Source organism: Heterodontus francisci, chromosome 23, assembly GCF_036365525.1.
Source record: "Heterodontus francisci isolate sHetFra1 chromosome 23, sHetFra1.hap1, whole genome shotgun sequence".
Lineage (NCBI taxonomy): Eukaryota > Metazoa > Chordata > Chondrichthyes > Heterodontiformes > Heterodontidae > Heterodontus > Heterodontus francisci.
The window spans coordinates 9,414,466-9,437,825 of NC_090393.1; the positions used below are offsets into that span (position 1 = coordinate 9,414,466).

Genomic DNA, 23,360 nt, shown 5'->3' on the forward strand with positions numbered 1-23,360 from the left:
AATTGGTGCACTGGTTCAATTCATGTATTTCTCCGAAGCCTGTTTAGACAGAAACACACGAGGTCACTATCTCAATTAAAATACAATCCGTGTAATAACCCACCATTATTGTACAGGCTCAATAATAGTCTAATTTCTTATTCAATCTATACAAGTCAGTCTGAAATAATGCTGCCACCTCAGCAGTTCAGAAGGGCTCAAAAGACAAGATGCACTACCTACCATGGAGCTATCAGTGGATGAGGCACACCTTCTGACATTTCCATCGCAGTGACGAAGGACAGAGGCTTTTGGCTTCCATAAGAGGGGGACCTGACTAACAAGGAAGGTGTGATTTGATGACCCGGAGACCTGTATGCGGTCTCAACAGCTCTGCTTTGCAAAGTGTGGTGGGATTGCACATTGTTGTTCGCTATGTCTGCGTGAAGGGAACTCGTAGAAGTCCTCGCTATCCTTGACACTGTGCTCGACAGAGAGGATGCAGATGCACGTATCAGAGGGTTCCTTGTGCCATAATTAGCTGGCGACACAAGATTATCTCGAGAACCGTATCTGCCAGTGGTTGTTTTTCTCGAGTCGTCCGATAAAATGTTCACCTGTTGCAGGTTATATGATCCTGGCGTGTCATGTGCCCCTGAATCTCGAAACACCGAATCAGGTGATGCGCGAAGGAGCTTCCCTCGTTCTTCCAGTGTCTTTCTCTCCTGAATGGAGGCCATGATTTGCTTAGAGAGGTTGTCATATCGGACTGGTGAAGGTTCCCGTTGGTGCGGTGGTGATACTCTATGAATTGGGCTGTAACCTTGCACAGGCTGACGCTGGAGATTTGCCCCTCGGATCTGGCACATTTTGGCCGACAGGTACGGTGAATGGTATCCCACAGCCGAAACTCCAGTATGTGCTGTAGAATCTTCCCCAGGATGTGGGGCGGTGGGATTCAGCAAACTATCATAGGACAGGCTTCCATTCCTGTTGGACAACGAATTTGAACCAAAAATGTTTTTGTGTGGATTGGGGGCTGAGCCGTCCGACTTCATTTGGTGTAACTGAACCTTATCCGCTCCTCTCCTATGGGCAGATTTCAGGCTCAGAGAACGAGAGCTAACAGAAAGCGAGTCAAGTTGAAACGGGGATGACTGGTAGGTCTTGTGAAGTGATGGTGATCTGTAGTCAGGGATATCGAGATTTGGCTCGGATCTGTAATCATGGGCCCTGCTGCACTCTTCCATGATAGCTGCCTCTTTATGTCCCTCCTGCATGGAAATCTATAAAACGGGAAATCAGACAATTACCAGGAATAATCAATTTCATTACAACAATCACAGCTGTTGCCATCAACTTTTTAATTCTTCAGTTGTGATTCAATTTTTTCCTGTTCAAATTAAAGGTAAGTAATTTTGACATTACTGACACCACAATTTTCAACTATTACATAAAAATTACTACATGAAGGAGAGTGCAGAAAGATCATGGGAGGATGAGTAAATAAGCACTCTCAAAGGTTGTGACATTGATTAGTTGTTGCAATCTGAATCTCTCTCGCATCATATTAAAATCACAATGCAGCTGATGTTACTTTAATTGTTAATATGCTATACATGTCTGATTCAAAGCTTCAAGGCACAGGGTAATGCAGAGTATAGCACTGGAATCAGGCATCACCTCAAAATGGACTCGACTGCAATATGGCTTTATGTTTCATCTAAATTTTTGAATGCTTTCATTCTGGGAGAATCCAATATTCAAAAAGACAGTTGAGTTTTATTTGGTAATCGGCCATTACTAGACTAATAATATTTTATACAAGTACGGCTGTAAGAACCAATCTACACCCAAAAGAACTACCTACTTTGAGATCCAAGCAAGACACCACCAAGTGTACCACATTTTATGGCAATTTGCTTCCCCCCCAATTAAATAGCAAGAAATAAACAGAAAGGTTCCTTCTTTCCAACTGCTGTCCTCTTCACAGAATCGTTACAGTGCAGAAGGAGGCCGTTCGGCCTATCGTGTCCGCACCGGCTCTCTGAAAGAGCAACTCCCTCAGTTCCATTACCCTGCCTTCTCCCCATAACCCTGCACATTCTTCCTTTTCATATAACGGTCTAATTCCTTTTTTGAATGCTTCAACTGAACCTGCCTCCACCAGGCTCTCAGGCAGTGCAATTCTGACCTTAACCATTCGCCGCATGAAAAGGTTTTTCCTCATGTCACTTTTGCTTCTCTTACCAAATACGTTAAATCTGTGCCCTCTCGTTCTCAATCCTTTCATGAGTGGGAACAGTTTCTCTCTATCTACTCTGTCTAGACCCCTCATGATTTTGAATACCTCTATCAAATCACCTCAGCCTTCTCTTCTCCAAGGAAAACAGTCCTAACTTTTTCAGTCTATCTTCACAACTGAAATTCCCTATCCCTGGAACCATTCTCGTGAATCTTTTCTGTACTCTCTCCAATGCCCTCACGTCTTTCACATGTGGCACCCAGAATTGGACGCAATACTCCAGCTGAGGCCGAACTAGCATCTTATACAAATTCAACATGCATGCTCCTCCCCCTGCAAAAGGGCAAGATAGCATGGACCTTTAATAGCCACCATCAAAGCCCCAACATTGATCAACGGATACCCATTTTAAATCATTTTAAAAAAGGAAACACATGTAAATTAGAGGGCTGGTTTTTCATTTCATGGCATCTGGAGGCAGAGTGAAATTACTGTCCATTGGCAACTTAATGCGTTTAGAAGGTGAAACAAATGTTGGTTATAAATATCAAAACATCATAATTATTTTTCACAAACTGTATAGGAACATATTTGTTGCCCAGAGTTTCCAGTTTATAAATCACAACTTTTTGCAGCAAATAGCTACCTTCTAAACCTACCAAACAGTCACTGCGTGGCAAGAGAAATTCATTGTGTGAAACACTTTGAGATTAATATGAAATGGTTCTATACAAATCCAAGACTCATTTTTGTTATTGAGATCCAAAACATGATGCGCATGTTATGTGGTAATCAATAACCAGTAGTTAAAATATTATGCAATATTAATATATTCTTGAACATCTACAGACAAGTATTGTAATGGCTTGTCGAAAGTGAATGCAGTGGATGACTGTGTCATTTCAGTGCTGGGCTCAAGTTTCAGTCACTTTGTCTATTAAACTTTGTATTTTAGCCATGTTACCTAACAAAACAATGAAAACGTCCCTGCAAAAAAAGCATTGTGCAAGGCTTATTGTCTAGCACCGGATGCTGCATTTTCCTCACCTTATCACTAGCAGCATGGTAGAGGACTTTGGGGTTTGCATCTGAATTGCTGAATGTTGGTCGATACTTAAACATGGCAGGAGTGGGTGGGTTGATGGGCTTGGATGAGAAACCACTATCTGCAATAAGACAACGACAATGTAGTACAGGTAGCAGTACACACAGACACAAAGGTACACTCTAACAACTGAAATACAACAGACGGGCTAGGTCAGAGGAATCTAGGTACACACCATCCTTATTATAAGGTTTTCAGGAGCTTTTGCATGTTGGCACCAGATGTGCATTATAACTCAATGATCCCATTCCAGGACACAGCATAAAAATGAAAGTCGAATGCAAAGCTACAATAGCTTTATGACAGATTGGAATATAATGAGGGTGGGGTGTATTAAGGGAATTGGAATAGACAACAATAAACCTTTTGAGTACTGGGGCAGTATTTAAGTAATGGTTAAGAGGATTTATATAAGCAACCAGTTTATTGCCAATTTTCAAATATGTAAAGGCCCATCAGTCAATATGTCATCAACGTTGATTTTTTTTAAAATAAAGACATAATGCGGAATAGGTTAGGACTGGCTTAGCAATTTATTGCTCTCAACTAGTCAAGTTATATAATGTGAATAAAAGTACTCAAAAGGTTTAAAATGTAAATTGAACTGCAAGATGTTCTAACTGTGAATTCAATGTTCTACATAAACCTTGAAACCTATTACACAGCTATGTATAATTAGAAGATCATCAACACAAAGACATCTATGTGGACCTTTTCTATAAATCTTTATCTAACCAAAGTCGGGTAATTATAGCAACACTTAGTTTAACTCTACTGTTAGCCATCTGAAACTTAAAAGGAAATACTCAGATTATGCTTTTAGGAAAAAACAGGCACTCCCAAAGGACTGGGTGAATAAACATATTATATGGTGTGCTAAGGATTCACACACATGAAGGCTGCCCCAAAAGTAACCATCGTTATGACCCAAGTGAGCCAATTTCAATCGAGGTGATGACTGAATCCCCAGAGTTTCCCTCAGGGTCCACTGGGATGCAGAGAGAACAATCAACCAGGGCTCCTGGTCCTGATTATTATCCAGTGACCCTCGGATGAAAAGTAGGCATGTGTAGACATTCACATATGACCAGATCAGGATCAGTTTCAGCGAACCCCCCAACATTCACTGTCCACATCCACACTTGAAGTGTAGCTATTTGGGCAAGGTAGCTGTTGCTATTTGCAGAACCATGTCACAGATCAATAGTTACTTTCCTGTGGGGAACGTCAATGAGCGGAGGGGGGATATAAGACAACAACCAGGAAAAGAGAATACAAAATGGAAGAAAAATTAAAGCAGGCAGCAAAGTACCAGCATATTAATTATAACTCAAGTTAGACAGAGCTTATGGCATAATCATTATAGACTATGCAGTATCACACAATAAAACAATTTATTTTTGGGAGTGCAGAATAAACATAAAAAGTATTTGATGAACTTGGGAGAACTGCTTTATTTCATAGCAAGTCTTTTACCCATATAACCTGGAATTTTGTTTTAGAAATTAAATCCTTTCTATTGTAAACGTTGGGTTGCCTTTTAAAACAATGAAAGTCTATTTATTCTGCAAGTATAAGATTTAGACCATTGTCAGCACACCATGGTAAAATCTCTAACTTCATTTCCGTTACACTTTCTAAGTAAGGTGAGAATATCTCCAGCAATAAATCTCTGTACACAACTAATAATCCAATTAGCAACTCTCACCAACAATCCCTATTCATGACACCAAATATCATCTCCCCCCCCACCAGCACAGTGAATTATCTTTGCTCATGCCACAGCTATACACTTCAGCTCTCAAAAATTGTAGCCCCACATTCTAAGTTGAAAATGCCTCATTTCGCACACTCTCATTCTCAGAAGAACAGGACCTCGAGGGTTGTAATCTCTGGATTACTCCCTGTGCCACGTGCCAGTGAGGCTAGAAATAGGAAGATAGTGCAGCTAAACAGGTGGCTGAGCAGCTGGTGTAGAAGGGAGGGTTTCAGATATCTGGACCATTGGGCTCTCTTCAGGGACAGATGGGACCTGTACAAGAAGGACGGGTTGCATCTAAACTGGAGGGGCACAAATATCCTGGCTGCAAGGTTTGCTAGCGTCACTCGGGAGGGTTTAAACTAGTGTGGCAGGGGGGTGGGAACCAGAGCAGTAGGACAGCTAGTGAAATAAATGAGGAGGACATAGTAAATAAGGCCAGTAGGACTAAGAGGAAGAGCAGGCAGGGAGATGTTGCTGAGCACAGCGGGACTGGTGGTCTGAAGTACATTTGTTTCAATGCGAGAAGTATAACAGGTAAGGCAGATGAACTTAGAGCTTGGATTAGTACTTGGAACTATGATGTTGTTGCTATTACAGAGACTTGGTTGAGGCAAGGGCAGGATTGGCAGCTAAATGTTCCAGGCTTTAGAAGCTTCAGGCAGGATAGAGGGGGATGTAAAAGGGGTGGGGGAGTTGCATTACTGGTTAAGGAGAATATCATAGCTGTACTGCGGGAGGACACCTCAGAGGGGTCATGCAGCGAGGCAATATGGGTGGAGCTCAGGAATAGGAAGGGTGGAGTCACGATGTTGGGGGTTTACTACAGGCCTCCCAACAGCCAGCGGGAAGTAGGGGAGCAGATATGTAAACAGATTTTGGAAAGATGTAAAGGTAACAGGGTTGTGGTGGTGGGTGATTTTAACCCCCTATATTGACTGGGACTCACTTAGTGCTAGGGGCTTGGATGGGGCAGAATTTGTGAGGAACATCCAGGAGGGCTTCTTGAAACAGTACGTAGATAGTCCAACTAGGGATGGGGCCATTCTGGACCTGGTATTGGGGAATGAGCCCGGCCAGGTGGTCGAAGTTTCAGTGGGGGAGCATTTCGGGAGCAGTGACCATAATTCCATAAGTTTTAAGGTACTTGTGGATAAGGATAAGAGTAGTCCTCGGGTGAAGGTGCTAAATTGGGGGAAGGCTAATTATAACAATATTAGGCAGGAATTGAAGAATTTAGATTGGGAGTGGCTGTTTGAGGGTAAATCAACATCTGACATGTGGGAGTCTTTCAAACATCAGCGGATTAGAATCCAGGACCAGCATGTTCCTGTGAGGAAGAAAGACAAGTTTGGCAAGTTTTGGGAAGCTTGGATAACATGGGATATTGTGAGCCTAGTCTAAAAGAAAAAGGAAGCATTTGTAAGGGCTGGAAGGCTAGGAACAGATGAAGCACTTGAGGAATATAAAGACAGTAGGAAGGAACTTAAGCAAGGAGTTAGGAGGGCTAAAAGGGGTCATGAAAAGTCATTGGCAAACAGGATTAAGGAAAATTCCAAGGCTTTTTATACATATATAAAGAGCAAGAGGATAACCAGGGAAAGGGTTGGCCCACTCAAGGACAGAGATGGGAATCTATGTGTGCAGCCAGAGGAAATGGGCGAGGTGCTAAATGAGTACTTTGCATCAGTATTCACCGAAGAGAAGGACTTGGTGGATGATGAGCCTAGGGAAGGAAGTGCAGATAGTTTCAGTCATCTCATTATCAAAGAGGTGGTGTTGGGTGTCTTGCAAAGCATTAAGGTAGATAAGTCCCCAGGGCCTGATGGGATCTACCCTAGAATACTGAGGGAGGCAAGGGAAGAAATTGCTGGGGCCTTGACAGAAATCTTTGCATCCTCATTGGCTACAGGTGAGGTCCCAGAGGACTGGAGAATAGCCAATGTTGTGCCTTTGTTTAAGAAGGGTGGCAAGGATAATCCAGGAAATTATAGGCCGGTGAGCCTTACGTCAGTGGTAGGGAAATTATTAGAGAGGATTATTCGGGACAGGATTTACTCCCATTTGGAAACAAACAAACTTATTAGCGAGAGACAGCATGGTTTTGTGAAGGGAAGGTCGTGTCTTACTAATTTGATTGAGTTTTTTGAGGAAGTGACGAAGATGATTGATGAAGGAAGGGCAGTGGATATTATCTATATGGACGTTAGTAAAGCCTTTGACAAGGTCCCGCATGGCAGACTGGAACAAAAGGTGAAGTCACACGGGATCAGAGGTGAGCTGGCAAGATGGATACAGAACTGGCTCGGTCATAGAAGACAGAGGGTATCAGTGGATGGGTGTTTTTCTGAATGGAGGGATGTGACTAGTGGTGTTCCGCAGGGATCAGTGCTGGGACCTTTGCTGTTTGTAGTATATATAAATGATTTGGAGGAAAATGTAGCTGGTCTGATTAGTAAGTTTGCGGGCGACACAAAGGTTGGTGGAGTTGCGGATAATGATGAGGACTGTCAGAGGATACAGCAGGATATAGATCGGTTGGAGACTTGGGCGGAGAAATGGCAGATGGAGTTTAATCCGGACAAATGTGAAGTAATGCATTTTGGAAGGTCTAATGCAGGTGGGAGGTATACAGTAAATGGCAGAACCCTTAGGAGTATTGACAGGCAGACAGATCTGGGTGTACAGGTCCACAGGTCACTGAAAATGGCAACGCAGGTGGATAAGGTAGTCAAGAAGGCATACGGCATGCTTGCCTTCATCGGTCGGGGCATAGAGTATAAAAATTGGCAAGTCATGTTGCAGCTGTACAGAACCTTAGTTAGGCCACACTTAGAATATTGCGTGCAATTCTGGTCGCCACACTACCAGAAGGACGTGGAGGCTTTGGAGAGGGTACAGAGGAGGTTTACCAGGATGTTGCCTGGTCTGGAGGGCATTAGCTATGAGGAGAGGTTTGAAAAACCCAGATTGTTTTCACTGGAACGACGGAGATGGAGGGGCGACATGATAGAGGTTTACAAATTTATGAGCGGCATGGACAGAGTGGATAGTCAGAAGCTTTTTCCCAGGGTGGAAGAGTCAGTTACTAGGGGACATGGGTTTAAGGTGCGAGGGGCAAAGTTTAGAGGGGATGTGCGAGGCAAGTATTTTTACACAGAGGGTGGTGAGTGCCTGGAACTTGCTGCCAGGGGAGGTGGTGGAAGCAGATACGATAGCGATGTTTAACAGACATCTTGACAAATACATGAATAGGAAGGGAATAGAGGGATATGGGCCCCGGAAGTGCAGAATGTGTTAGTTTAGGCAGGCATCAAGACCGGCGCAGGCTTGGAGGGCCGAATGGCCTGTTCCTGTGCTGTACTGTTCTTTGTTCTCAACTACAATGCTGCACACTTCTACTACAGAGCTTTCTGTCGGAAACAAAATTGCCCTGCCCACTCTCACAATCTCCGTTCTTTTTACACATGGGACAGCTCCTGGTCAACACTGTCCTGCCTTCCACTCAGCGATAGACACAAGTTACTTGCATGCATATTCAGGGAAGAAATATCCTGTCACATACTTCAGACATCACCATAAAAACATTTGTGGGACTAACAGAATAATTCACAGTAAACTGAATACTGAATTTATTAACTGTACACAAGTCATTTAGCCACACAGCAGGATATGGATTATCTACAATCACCAGGAGAACTCCTGATTATTTGCCAATAATGGTCTGAACTTGTCATTGCATGATGAAAAAAATTATGCTTCAGAGAATAAGTAACAAAGATATTGGGGCACAGAGAGCTCAAATTATATTAGAGCTTTAGACACATTTCATTCTCAGAGTGTATCCATTTAGTCTTTGGCCTCCTTATCTCGAGAGACAATGGGCAAGCACCTGGAGGTGGTCAGTGGTGTGTGTAGCAGCACCTACAGTGGCTATAAAGGCCAATTCTAGAGTGACAGGCTCTTCCACAGGTGCTGCAGAAAAATTTGTTTGTCGGGGCTGTTGCACAGTTGGCTCTCCCCTTGCGCTTCTGTCTTTTTTCCTGCCAACTGCTAAGTCTCTTCGACTCGCCACACTTTAGCCCCGCCACACTTTAGCCCCGCCTTTATGGCTGCCCGCCAGTTCTGCCAATCGCTGGCAACTGACTCCCACGACTTGTGATCAATGTCACAGGATTTCATGTCGCGTTTGCAGACGTCTTTAAAGCGGAGACATGGACGGCCGGTGGGTCTGATACCAGTGGCGAGCTCGCTGTACAACGTGTCTTTGGGGATCCTGCCATCTTCCATGCGGCTCACATGGCCAAGCCATCTCAAGCGTCGCTGACTCAGTAGTGTGTGTAAGCTGGGGATGTTGGCTGCCTCGAGGACCTCTGTGTTGGAGATACGGTCCTGCCACCTGATGCCAAGTATTCTCCGGAGGCAGCGAAGATGGAATGAATTGAGACGTCGCTCTTGGCTGACATACGTTGTCCAGGCCTCGCTGCCATAGAGCAAGGTACTGAGGACACAGGCTTGATACGCTCGGACTTTTGTGTATCCGTTTATATTCAGAAATAAGAACTGAAAAATGCTGGAGCAAGTCCATCAGTACCTGAAAAAGATTGTGTTCTGGGCAGTGACGCTTCATTTGATTTCCAGCATTTGCATTTTTTCCTCTATAATTTACATTTAGAAGTTGATTATCAGAAAGAACTCCAATGATAATTTATATCTGAAGTTATTAGAGGTAAGAAGAAAATATACTTCCCTTATTTTTGTAAAATGGAAGGACAAGTTAAAGCTGGTGAAGAACGAAGGATCTCAAAGTTGGAGAAAATTTTCTGTATGTTCTGCACAAGGATCGATCATTGGATAACCTATCACTTTTACCAAGGACATAGGGAGGCAAGTGATAGGGTGCGCTCACTAAAGGTATACATAGGTGTAAATGTACACCTGTTTGCCTGATGGATGCATTCTCTCTGAGCACACTTAAAGGTCAATGTGCAAAGTGACGTTAAGAAAATACACCACTATTACGTACCCTTGAAATCCCCATTTCAATATCCACTTAAAATGTATCACCATCAAATAATGGTAATTGTTCATTTCTCAGGCACATATCCATGTAAAATAATTTCAAGAAAACAGTAACTATTTATACATTAGTTCTAACCATAATTGTTTTGCTGTTTCTCAGCCGAATTTATTACCTTCATTGGCTGAAGTGCCGAGCTGGTTTTTAAGGTTTGCATATTTGCTTGGGCCTAGTTTAGGCGGGAGTGGGGGCTCGACATCCGTTGATTGAACTTCCAAAGCTTCCAAACTTCCTTTGGACTAAAACAAACAACGATTAACAGAGAACAGATGTAACTTGTGTTTTTAAACAGGACAGTAACCATTTGGAAGCACATTTCTGTTGTGTCCTTATATCCATGTATCTTATTGAATGTATGTAATTATAAGCAATTACTGGAGGATCAGTACTGTGCTCACGTCAGGAATGGTGAACTCTGTTTTTATATAACTTGCACAAGGAAGATAAGGATTTCATTAATATGAAGTAACTGGATTTAAAAAAGAAATACCAGAGGTGCATTTAACCGACTACTACTAAACCGACAATAGATTATAGTGATGACAACGCAAATATTAAAACATATTAACAAATCTTGACGGAGGGTAGCATATATGGATTGATCAGGTTGTCTACCAATGAAATTTTTTGGACTGCTCATAGTGCATTAATTTATATATCCTTGGATAAATTCATTCTTTAGGCCAGAATGTCTGCTCGAAGTAACAGGACATTTTTTTTTTAGAATATTACAGCGCAGTACAGGCCCTTCGGCCCTCGATGTTGCGCCGAGCTGTGAAACCATCTGACCTACACTATTCCATTTTCATCCATGTGTCTATCCAATGTCCACTTAAATGCCCTTAAAGTTGGCGAATCTACTACTGCTGCAGGCAGGGCATTCCACGCCCTTACTACTCTCTGAGTAAAGAAACTACCTCTCACATCTGTCCTATATCTATCACCCCTCAACTTGAAGCTGTGTCCCCTCGTGTTTGCCATCACCATCCGAGGAAAAAGACGCTCACTATCCACCCTATCTAACCCTCTGATTATCTTGTATGTCTCTATTAAGTCACCTCTCCTCCTCCTTCTCTCCAACGAAAACAACCTCAAGTCCCTCAGCCTTTCCTCGTAAGACCTTCCCTCCATACCAGGCAACATCCTAGTAAATCTCCTCTGCACCCTTTCCATAGCTTCCACATCCTTTCTATAATGCGGTGACCAGAACTGCACGCAATACTCCAGGTGCGGTCTCACCAGAGTCTTGTACAGCTGCAGCATGACGTCGTGGCTCCGAAACTCGACCCCCCTACTAATAAAAGCTAACACACCATATGCCTTCTTGACAGCCCTATTAACCTGGTTAGCAACCTTCAGGGATTTATGCACCTGGACACCAAGATCTCTCTGCTCATCTACACTAACAAGAATCTTCCCATTAGCCCAGTACTCTGCATTCCTGTTACTCCTTCCAAAGTGAATCACCTCACACTTTTCCGCATTAAACTCCATTTGCCATCTCTCAGCCCAGCTCTGCAGCCTATCTATGTCTCTCTGTACCCTACAACATCCTTCGGCACTATCCACAACTCCACCGACCTTAGTGTCATCTGCAAATTTACTAACCCACCCTTCTACACCCTCTTCCAGGTCATTTATAAAAATGACAAACAGCAATGGCCCCAAAACAGATCCTTGCGGTACACCACTAGTAACTAAACTCCAGGATGAACATTTGCCATCAACCACCACCCTCTGTCTTCTTTCAGCTAGCCAATTTCTGATCCAAAGCTCTAAATCACCTTCAACCCCATACTTCCGTATTTTCTGCAATAGCCTACCGTGGGGAACCTTATCAAACGCCTTACTGAAATCCATATACACCACATCCACTGCTTTACCCTCATCCACCTGTTTGGTCACCTTCTCGAAAAACTCAATAAGGTTTGTGAGGCACGACCTACCCGTCACAAAACCGTGCTGACTATCTCTAATGTACTTATTCTTTTCAAGATGATTATAAATCCTGTCTCTTATAACCTTTTCCAACATTTTACCCACAACCGAAGTGAGGCTCACAGGTCTATAATTACCAGGGCTGTCTCTACTCCCCTTCTTGAACAAGGGGACAACATTTGCAATCCTCCAGTCTTCCGGCACTATTCCTGTCGACAATGACGACATAAAGATCAAGGACAAAGGCTCTGCAATCTCCTCCCTAGCTTCCCAGAGAATCCTAGGATAAATCCCATCTGGCCCAGGGGACTTGTCTATTTTCACACTTTCCAAAATTGCTAACACCTCCTCCTTGTGAACCTCAATCCCATCTAGCCTCGTAGCCTGAATCTCAGTATTCTCAACAACATTTTCTTTCTCTACTGTAAATACTGACGCAAAATATTCATTTAACACTTCCCCTATCTCCTCTGATTCCACACACAACTTCCCACTACTATCCTTGATTGGCCCTAATCTAACTCTAGTCATTCTTTTATTCCTGATATACCTATAGAAAGCCTTAGGGTTTTCCCTGATCCGATCCACCAATGACTTCTCGTGTCCTCTCCTTGCTCTTCTTAGCTCTCCCTTTAGATCCTTCCTGGCTAGCTTGTAGCTCTCAAGCGCCCTAACTGAGCCTTCACGTCTCATCCTAACATAAGCCTTCTTCTTCCTCTTGACAAGCGCTTCAACTTCTTTAGTAAACCACGGCTCCCTCGCACGACAACTTCCTCCCTGCCTCACAGGTACATACTTATCAAGGACACGCAGTAGCTGCTCCTTGAATAAGCTCCACATTTCGATTGTTCCCATCCCCTGCAGTTTCCTTCCCCATCCTACGCATCCTAAATCTTGCCTAATTGCATCATAATTTCCTTTCCCCCAGTTATAATTCTTACCCTGCGGTATATACCTGTCCCTGCCCATCGCTAAGGTAAACCTAACCGAATTGTGATCACTGTCACCAAAGTGCTCACCTACATCTAAATCTAACACCTGGCCGGGTTCATTTCCCAGTACCAAATCCAATGTGGCATCGCCCCTGGTTGGCCTGTCTACATACTGTGTCAGAAAACCCTCCTGCACACACTGGACAAAAACTGACCCATCTAAAGTACTCGAACTATAGTATTTCCAGTCGATATTTGGAAAGTTAAAGTCCCCCATAACAACTACCCTGTTACTCTCACCCCTGTCGAGAATCATCTTCGCTATCCTTTCCTCTACATCTCTGGAACTATTCGGAGGTCTATAGAAAACTCCCAACAGGGTGACCTCTCCTCTCCTGTTTCTAACCTCAGCCCATACTACCTCAGTAGACGAGTCCTCAAACGTCCTTTCTGTCACTGTAATACTCTCCTTGATTAACAATGCCACACCCCCCCCTCTTTTACCATCTTCTCTGTTCTTACTGAAACATCTAAATCCCGGAATCTGCAACATCCATTCCTGCCCCTGCTCTACCCATGTCTCCGAAATGGCCACTACATCGAGATCCCAGGTACCAACCCATGCTGCAAGCTCACCCACCTTATTCCGGATGCTCCTGGCGTTGAAATAGACACACTTTAAACCAGGTTCTTGCTTGCCAGTGCCCTCTTGCGTCCTTGTAACCATATCCCTGACCTCACTACTCTCAACATCCTGTACACTGGCACTACAATTTGGGTTCCCATTCCCCTGCTGAATTAGTTTAAACCCCCCTGAAGAGCACTAGCAAACCTCCCCCCCAGGATATTGGTACCCCTCTGGTTCAGGTGAAGACCATCCTGTTTGCAGAGGTCCCACCTACCCCAGAAAGAGCCCCAATTATCCAGGAAACCAAATCCCTCCCTCCTGCACCATCCCTGCAGCCACGTGTTCAACTCATCTCTCTCCCTATTCCTCGCTTCGCTATCACGTGGCACGGGCAACAACCCAGAGATAACAACTCTGTTTGTTCTTGCTCTAAGCTTCCACCCTAGCTCCCTAAATTTCTGTCTTAAATCCCCATCTCTCTTCCTACCTATGTCGTTGGTGCCTATGTGGACCACGACTTGGGGCTGCTCCCCCTCCCCATTAAGGATCCCAAAAACACGATCCGAGACATCACGAACCCTGGCACCTGGGAGGCAACATACCAGTCGATATTTGGAGTAGTGAGGTCAGGGATATGGTTACAAGGACGCAAGAGGGAACTGGCAATGTAAAATTAATGGCAAAATTTCTGAAATCAGGATTAAACATTTTAATTGGCCTGGTTTATTTGCCTTCAAGCTCAAATTTTCCCTTCTCCCCAGTCTTATGATTAAACTTTTTTTGCTGCGTAAAGTGTGAGACCTGACCTATTAGCATGTAAACAAAATCTGTTTAGATCTCCCCAATTTTTGCTCTTAAGAAGCATCTGATGACAACACAGCTGATATCTGTAACTTATTGCATCAGGAAGTTACTAGGAAAGCCAGTGTCCTACTGTACATTGGGACTCCAAAATGTACTGAACTAATTGGATTATAAACAGGATAACATGAGTGGCGCAACTGAAGACCTAAGAGAATTTCTGAACTCTTGGTACTAACGTATCAAACATGAAGTGGAGCAAACCCATACTATCACAAAGAAGAAATTGATTTCATACCACTAAGTACCCAGTAGTAAGTCCTGAACCTTGGCCTATATTGCAACAAATGCGATGGACACTACTGGGCAAACTTTGAGTGGGGTACCGCAATGCTGAAAGTCTAACACTCCGATGCTGTTTTGTGGATGTACAATGCTTGGCAGTCAACTCAAAGTAGTGCAAAGGTATTAAAAGTTTGATCAGCCTGAGGTTCATAAAACTCAGCATTCAAATAAATGAGGGGAATGGACAGAATACTAAAAATATTTTAAGTATTAAAAACATAATTTTGGTGTCCTTACCTTGGTTCTTTTCAGATTGCCCTGAATTCCATTGTCATTTATCTTGAGTGTAATTTGTCTTTCAGACAATGGAAGTCTGACGAAAGGAGATTTTACTGTTATCAACTGTTTCTTTTTGTAATCGACCACATACCTGGGACAGGGATCAAACACATTAAAATAAAAGGAACACTGCAGATAAATATTTCTAACATACATAATACCATTATAACACACAATATCACTATGCTTAAACCATGCAGCTCGATCACAAAAGCCAGCTATCCATTAGTACATCTTGTATAAATTTAAAAACTTACTGAAAACAAGTTTACTCACAAAGTTCAATGTATATTATGCATAATCATTATACAGAGTAGCCCATTTTAAAACCTTTGTCAAAGAAACTTGCATTGGAATTATGCAGTGTAAAGAAAGCATTAATCAGATTTTCCTGATTTCTCTTTTTAGTGTAGTACCGTTAGCCCTTAGACTTTGCCTGTTAAGCAGGGAAATTTAAAAGTCAATTTAAAGTATTACTGAGCTGTTGGGCCAGAACTGACCCTGCAGCAATGATCAGTTTCAGAATGAAGTAATGAGATACTTCATTAAAGAAATCCCTTGCACATTGGCATATAAGTTTCAGAGAACTTCAATCATTTGATAACAGTGTTAAAAAAAAATTAGCAAAGGAAAACATCTGGGCATACGTCATCCTTTTTAATTGGTATGAATGATACAGAAACAGACAGATTTGAAAGGTTTTACTTGGTAGAATAGCAATTAAATGAAACAAGAGGAAACTAAGAACAAAAGTGAGGAGTTATACCGTTCGTGTGTACAATGGAAAAACAGTTTGATAAGTAAGCCAAATTAGAGTCATTGATGAGGGCTAAGTCAACAAAATTCTCCTTATCCAGAGCTGCATTGTAACTTTTATATAATTACGTAATGCAGATTTCTGTGGCTCTTGTAGAGGGAGTGAGAGAAATGTATAAAATATTGTCTGATTGTAATGAGTATTTGGATTCAGTAAGGTCCAAGATACTAACCTCAGAACTGTACCATGTTTGGATCCCCAACCAGCCATCAAGTGTGGTTGTGAGTACTATCTCTTAAGTACATGATTAAGTGCCATTGCCCAGGCTAATACCTAGGTTCAAATCCCACCATGGCAAGCTGGTGGAATTTGAATTCAATTAAATATTAAAAATCTGGAATTGAAACCTAGTCTCAGTAATGGTGCCATGAAACGATCACGGATCGTCAGAAGAACCCACCTGGTTCACTAATGTCATTTAGGGAAGGAAATCTGCTGTCCTTACCTGGTCTGGTCTACATGACTCCAGACCCACAGCAATGTGGTTGACTCTTAACTACCTTCTGAAATGGCTTCGCAAGCCACTCAAGGGAAATTGGGGATGGGCAACGAATGCTGGTCTTGCCAGCGACGCCCACATTCCATGACAGAATATATATTTTTTTAAATGTACTGTATGCTTTATAAACCTATGACACAAAACTTCAATGTTCAAGAGAATTTCTGAAAACCTTACACTAATAGCAACACACCCCAGCTTTTATTTTAACCTCTGCAAACTGTATCATGAAATTCTCAGTTGCTTCTCCTCCTGCACCACAACAGTACTCTACAAAAATGAGTCCATTTTAATTTATTAATAAATCCCAATTTGACCTTGAATTTCACTCATGATAAATGTGCCATGTATAGAAGCTGGTTGTCAGATTTATCATTTTAAATTTCTTGTTCCTAAAATTGAGCAATTTTAATAGAAACGCTTACCTTGGAGCTAAAGGACTACAAAGTACATATTCCACATTACCGCAGCATCCTCGGGTGAATGGGTTTACGCCACCTCGAAATTTGCCCGTTACCTGTATGACATACACAGTGTTGATTTAGTGTACATAGTAAACCAATTCAGTACTCTATGGTCTGAGTGGAAATAGCAAAATTATATATTACAAAACTGTGGTAACTTTATTTCAATTTTATAAACCTTCAACTTAATTGAGCCAGTGATTAAAAGATAAAATGAGTAAGGCAGCAAAATTACTTTTGAAGCTGAATAGGACAGTTTTGATGTTTCAGTGCCTTCAATGTTATGATTCAATGTTGTGTCTAATTAACTTACCTGTTCATTTGTTGTCCGTCCCCTGGCGACTAAAACCATATGGAATCCTGTAAGACCTACAACAGGAATGAAGAAAAGACCTGCTACACACATGACAGCCATGCTATTTACTTTAGTCAAGGAAATATCACATATTCACGATGAATAAAGATAAATTCTACATACACAAATTAATTTCAACATGCACAATTTTAATTTTTCTTATCTACTAGAACCAGTGACTAACAGCAAAAACTGTGCAGCAAATTTTCTCATCAATTTAAACCCAATGCATCTGTTTCATGCTTTATATAAAATTATTTCACTTTTCAGAAGAATTTTCAAAAAGCGAGAAGCTGCTTGAAATTCATGTTCTTCTGTGAATGGGTCTCATTCAAATATGAGGTAGTTCCCCCTTTTTTTTTTAATTCATTCATTGGATGTAGGTGTCGCTGGCCAGGCCAGCATTTATTGCCAATCCCTAATTGCCCTTGTGGTGAGCTGCCTTCTTGAACCGCTACAGTCCATGTGGGGTAGGTACACCCACAGTGCTGTTAGGAAGGGAGTTCCAGGATTTTGACTCAGCGACAGTGAAGGAACGGTGATATAGTTCCAAGTCAGGATGGTGTGTGACTTGGAGGGGAACTTGCAGGTGGTGGTGGTCCCATGTATTTGCTGCCCTTGTCCTTCTAGTTGGTAGAGGTCACGGGTTTGGAAGGTGCTGTCTAAGGAGCCTTGGTGTATTGCTGCAGTGAATCTTGTAGATGGTACACACTGCTGCCACTGTGCATCGGTGGAGGAGGGAATGAATGTTTGTAGATGGGGTGCCAATCAAGCGGGCTGCTTTGTCCTGGATGGTGTCGAGCTTCTTGAGTGTTGTTGGAGCTGCACCCATCCAGGCAAGCGGAGAGTATTCCATCACACTCCTGACTTGTGCCTTGTAGATGGTGGACAGGCTTTGGGGAGTCAGGAGGTGAGTTACTCGCCTCAGGACTCCTAGCCTCTGACCTGCTCTTGTAGCCACGGTATTTATATGGCTACTCCAGTTCAGTTTCTGGTCAATGGTAGCCCCTAGGATGTTGATAGTGAGAGATTCAGCGATGGTAACGCCGTTGAATGTCAAGGGAAGATGGTTAGATTCTCTCTTGTTGGAGATGGTCAATGCCTGGCACTTGTGTGGCGCGAATGTTACTTGCCACTTGTCAGCCCAAGCCTGGATATTGTCCAGGTCTTGCTGCATTTCTTTGACTATGAGTGCTGAACTTGACACTTAATTGCCTGTACAAGTGACAAGGACATTTTTGAAAAGAATATTTGCAATAAATTTTATTTTCATAGCTAATTTTTCCCCATCCCTTCAGAACGAGTTGACTCTTACTGGTTAATAGATGCTACACACTCTCAGACTCAATTGTTCATTCCTGGTATATCAACTTAATCAAGTCTTTTTTAATTTCCAAAATATTTATTTTTTTATTTATAGATACAGCACTGAAACAGGCCCTTCGGCCCACCGTCTGTGCTGACCAACAACCACCCCTTTATACCAATCCTACATTAACCCCATATTCCCTACCACATCCCCACCATTCGCCTACCACCTACCTACACTAGGGGCAATTTACAATGGCCAATTTACCTATCAACCTGCAAGTCTTTGGCTGTGGGAGGAAACCGGAGCACCCGGAGAAAACCCACGCAGTCATATGGAGAACTTGCAAACTCCACACAGACAGTACCCAGAATTGAACCCGGGTTGCTGGAGTTGTGAGGCTGCAGTGCTAACCACTGCGCCGCCCTAATATACTTTATTCATAAAAAACTGTAAAAAAAAATACATTACAAAACAGTTCCAAAAAGCACAAAGTATCAACTTAATCAAGTGTTAGTATGGTATTTGATCATGGGAATATCACAGCTAAGCCGGATCCTGTTCTTGTCTCATGTCCACACACCAGCACTCACTTCACTGTGAAAGTGAGTGACCAGGAATAAGAAACACGGCTGATTTTTCTTTCCCTCCTCTATTCCCCAGAAGCTATGTAATCTCTAGCTGAGGTCAGCTACGTCAGCACTACACTAGCGACTTGAATCTGCAACAAGAAGTATGGCTGCAAATATCTTGTGATCTCTTTTACATCGAAGTACAAACAAGGAATTCCATTTGGCCCATCTTAAACGAAAGAAAAGCAAGAACTTTCATTTATGTAGCACCTTTCACAAACTCAAAACATTAATATTGTAATGTAAGAAATGTGGCAGCCAATTTGCACACAGCAAGGTCTCAAACAGCAAGCAGATAATTACCAGATAATCCACTGCAGGTGTAGATTGAGGAATAAGGTTTTACCAGCATACAGGAGGAATTCCCCTACACTTCTTCCACCTGAGAGGGCAGAAGGGCTTTGGTTTAAACGCGTCATCTGAAAGAGGGCAGCTCCAATAGTGCAGCGCTCCCTCAGCATCAATGTCCCCTAAGGTGTGCGGGTGTGTGGCCGCACAGCAATTGAGAACCTACTGCACAGGGAACAAACGGGCCATGCACAAGCAACACTACCTTTAAGATACGTGCATGCCCAACTGTGGGTCGATCTTAAAGAAATCATGCAGTGCAACAAGCTGACCATGCACAGCAAAGAGAAATCTGAGGGAACATTGCTCAGCACTGCACTGGAGTGTCAGCCTGGATTATGTGCTCATGTCCTGGAGTGGGGCTTGAACACATGACTTTCTGACTTAGATGCGAGGATGTTACCCACTGAGCCAAGGCTGACATCTTGAGCTATCTATTGAGAAGAATACTTAAAGGTGCATCATAGCATACATCTTATTACCATAATCAGGTTAGTTTCTTGTGGTTAAAAAACTTTTCTCACATCAGAATTATAATTTATTTTTCATCAGCTTCCACTTATGCTCCCTTGCCAGATTGTCATGGTTTACCTTGCAATAGTGCTCTGGATTTCTGTCCTATATCATTTAGTATCATATACTTCTATGACCCTCTCTCAGTTGCCTTTTCTCAAAGCAAAGAACTCCAGTCTACCTTCATAGTTCAGGCCTCCATGATTCAAAACTTTCTGTGCGTCTGCCTGACTGATACTGGACGGTGCTCAGGATTGAGTGTGACCTGAGCAATATAGAGATTTAGCATAAAATGCACGGACTTATATTTCATCGATTTAGCAGAAATCACCATTCTGTTCATTTTGTTTCCTGTTGCTCCACAGACTTGACACACAAAGACCCACAAACTCACTGTGAACTAATCCCACATTATTCTCATAAAGAACTAAGAAGTACTGAATGTTTTGAACAGAATAGTTGTAGAAGTGCTGCTAATGGTAAAGTAGAATTGAAATACTACAAATAAGGTCAAGATGTGACAGCAGAAGAAATCTGGATAGAAATTAACAGCAAGGGCAACAAACCAATTCCTGGCAATAGGCACCAAGCTGAAGGTGAAAAGATGAGCTGTTCAAGCATATTATGCTAATAAGAGAATTTCAATATCCAGCAGGACACATTTTACTGAGGTGGGAAGGAAAAGAAAAGTCTTGCATTTATATAGCAACTTGCACAACTTCAGGATTTCTCAAAGCGCTTTACAGCTAATAAAGTACGGGACAGTTCCCACCAGAGTATTTAAATAGCCACACAGAAATAATTTGCAATTTGGAGGTGTGAACATTTGAATAGAAGTGATCACTATGCAACTTCACTTGACGTTTTGATAAAATTAATGTGAAAAGTAGAAGATAAAAGTGAAGATCATATAAAGTGGGAGACAAATACTCACTTGGCAATTAAGAAAGGAAATGCTTCTTCCTGTCAGCATGCCAGCTGTGGCTCAGTTGTGTTCTCAAGTCTAGTTCACCCATCAGCCCCATGTTTGCTGACCTACACTGACCCCTGGTCAAGCAACGCCTTGATTTTAAAATTCTCATCTTTGTTTTCAAGCCCCTCCAAGGCCTTGCCCCTCCCCATCTCTGTAATCTCCTCCAGCCCCATAATCCTCAGATATCTGTGCTCCTCTAATTCTGGCCTCGAGCATAGCCAATTTAAATGGCTCCACCACTGGTGGCAGTGCCTCCAGCTGCCTAGACCCTAAGCTTTGGAATTCCCTCCCTAAACCTCTGTCTCTCTACTGCTCTGCCTTCCTTTAAGATGCACCTTAAAATCTACCTTTTTGACCAAGCTTTTGGTCATCTGCCCTGTTGCCTCATGTGGTTCAGTGTCCAATTTTCCCAAGGCGCTTCATAATGGGCCGATGAAACACTTTGGGACGTTTTATTACCTTAAAGGTGCTGTATAAATACAAGTTACTGTTGTTGTTACTGAGGCAGTGCTGCACTGATGGAGTTGCCATCTTTCAGATGAAATGTTAAACCAAGATCCCACCTGTCTCCTCAGATAGACGTAAAATATCCAATGGCACCATTGTTAAGAGGAGCAGGTGTCCTGGCCAATATTTATCCCTCACTCAAATGCACAAAAACAGATTATCCGGTCACTGTCACATTGCGGTTTGTGGGAGCTTGTTGTGCGCAAATTGGCTGTCGGGTTTCTTGCATTGCAACAGTGACTACACTTCAAAAGTACTTCATTAGCTGTAAAGCACTTTGGGAAGTCCTGAGGTCATGAAAGGTGCTATATAAATTCAAGTATTTATTTCTTTATTCTATTGAAAGGGCAAAATAACTGCTAACCTAAAGTGTGTATGTGAAATACACATGCAATGAGTAATCATTCACTTTCATACACTGTTCTCCACATATAATCAGCAAGTATCTCATTCGGGTACGCTGCAGGAGAAGGCATGACTAAGACCCAAAGTAGAGGACTCATCAGTCTTGTCAAGCTGCGCATCTCTAGTTGCAGCTTTATCCAAATAATAATTGATTAATCATTCTTTAGGCAAACCTTGGGATTGCTCTGAAGACACTGCATGAAAGTAACATCCCAAAAACTACCGCATGTTGCGCCTGCAGCTCTTAAGAGCTTTACATTTTGCCAACTGTTGATAGCAACGAATAAGACAGACATCCAATTACACAGCACCTTATCACATCTCTCCAATGTCTCGCAGCACTTCACACGTAATGAATTACTGTGAAACGGAATGCATGTTAGTACACAGGCAAAATGATTCCTGAATATATGCCTTTCTTTATTCACATCCAATGCTGTTACCTTAAAGCTGTTTTAAAATACAAGTTTTACTTAACTCTTTGCTACCACAATGAACAGCTTTTGACCATTTTACATTTGCCTACAACATAGCTGACTGCCTTGCACATATCGGGCGGGATTTCTATTGAGGTCAGGACCCCCGACGACACATTCATTTCCGGTTCCAATCCCACACTGTGTTGGCAACGTGCACGCATTGCTATTTGAATGGAAAATTAACTTAATTAGCTTAGAATCGCATTCACTGCCCAATTAGCAGAGGCGAAAAGGGAAGGAGGTAGGACATTGGAAGTAGCAGGCCTGATTTAAAAGGTAACCCATTGCAGTGGCTGCTGTTCACCTGAATAACGGAAGGAGGAGTGGAGCAAAAGGTCATGGGTAGGGAGGGCTCCCGTACAAGGCAGTCCCCCATTTTTCTGACACTTCACTTGAGGTGCTGCTGGAGACAGTGACAGCAGAGACATAGCCTTTTCCCTGTTGGCAGCATGAGAAAGCCTGCAAAGCTGACCAAAGCAGCATGGCTGGAGGTGGTTCATGAGGTCTGCAGCATAGGAGTGGTGAGGAGAAATGGGGTTCAATGTCAAAAATGTTTCAGTGACCTGCTTTGGTCTGGCAAAGTGAGTCCAAAGATAGATCCAGATACATGCCTCCTGGTCAGCAGTCACCAGAATGCAAAAGAGAGGGGCATTCTGATGGTGCATAGAATTCTCCTGACCATAGGAGAGATGAGTGTTCAGTAACCTTGATGACTCATAAGCATGGTTCACAATCATAGTGCTATTGGACAGTAGGCTATAGTGAAAACTAAACAAAGTGATTCCTGACAACGCAGCCCCCCACTGACATCATCAAGCTGCGCCGCGGTGCGCACATGCGCAGACGGTCTCCTGCTCTCTGCGCATGCGCTGCATTCCGGCTTGCCAGGACTGGTTAGAGCATGCGCCGATGATGTCATCGCGTGACGTGGGATTCTTCGGGCAACGTGCCTGGTCGGCCTCTGCACA

General features: G+C 42.8%; 1 protein-coding gene across 2 annotated transcripts in view; it reads right to left on the reverse strand.

Annotated features, from left to right (window-relative positions):
* Positions 1-23,360, reverse strand: part of zdhhc8b (zinc finger DHHC-type palmitoyltransferase 8b) — a 236,779-nt gene that overhangs the window by 12,832 nt on the left and 200,587 nt on the right. For both annotated transcript variants that reach the window (XM_068054651.1, XM_068054650.1), the window contains exons 5-10: positions 17,185-17,287; positions 16,833-16,924; positions 15,050-15,182; positions 10,284-10,407; positions 3,272-3,390; positions 223-1,265 (exon numbers count right to left, since the gene is read on the reverse strand). In XM_068054651.1, coding sequence (XP_067910752.1) covers positions 223-1,265; positions 3,272-3,390; positions 10,284-10,407; positions 15,050-15,182; positions 16,833-16,924; positions 17,185-17,287 — 1,614 coding nt within the window. The remainder of the gene's footprint in view (positions 1-222; positions 1,266-3,271; positions 3,391-10,283; positions 10,408-15,049; positions 15,183-16,832; positions 16,925-17,184; positions 17,288-23,360) is intronic.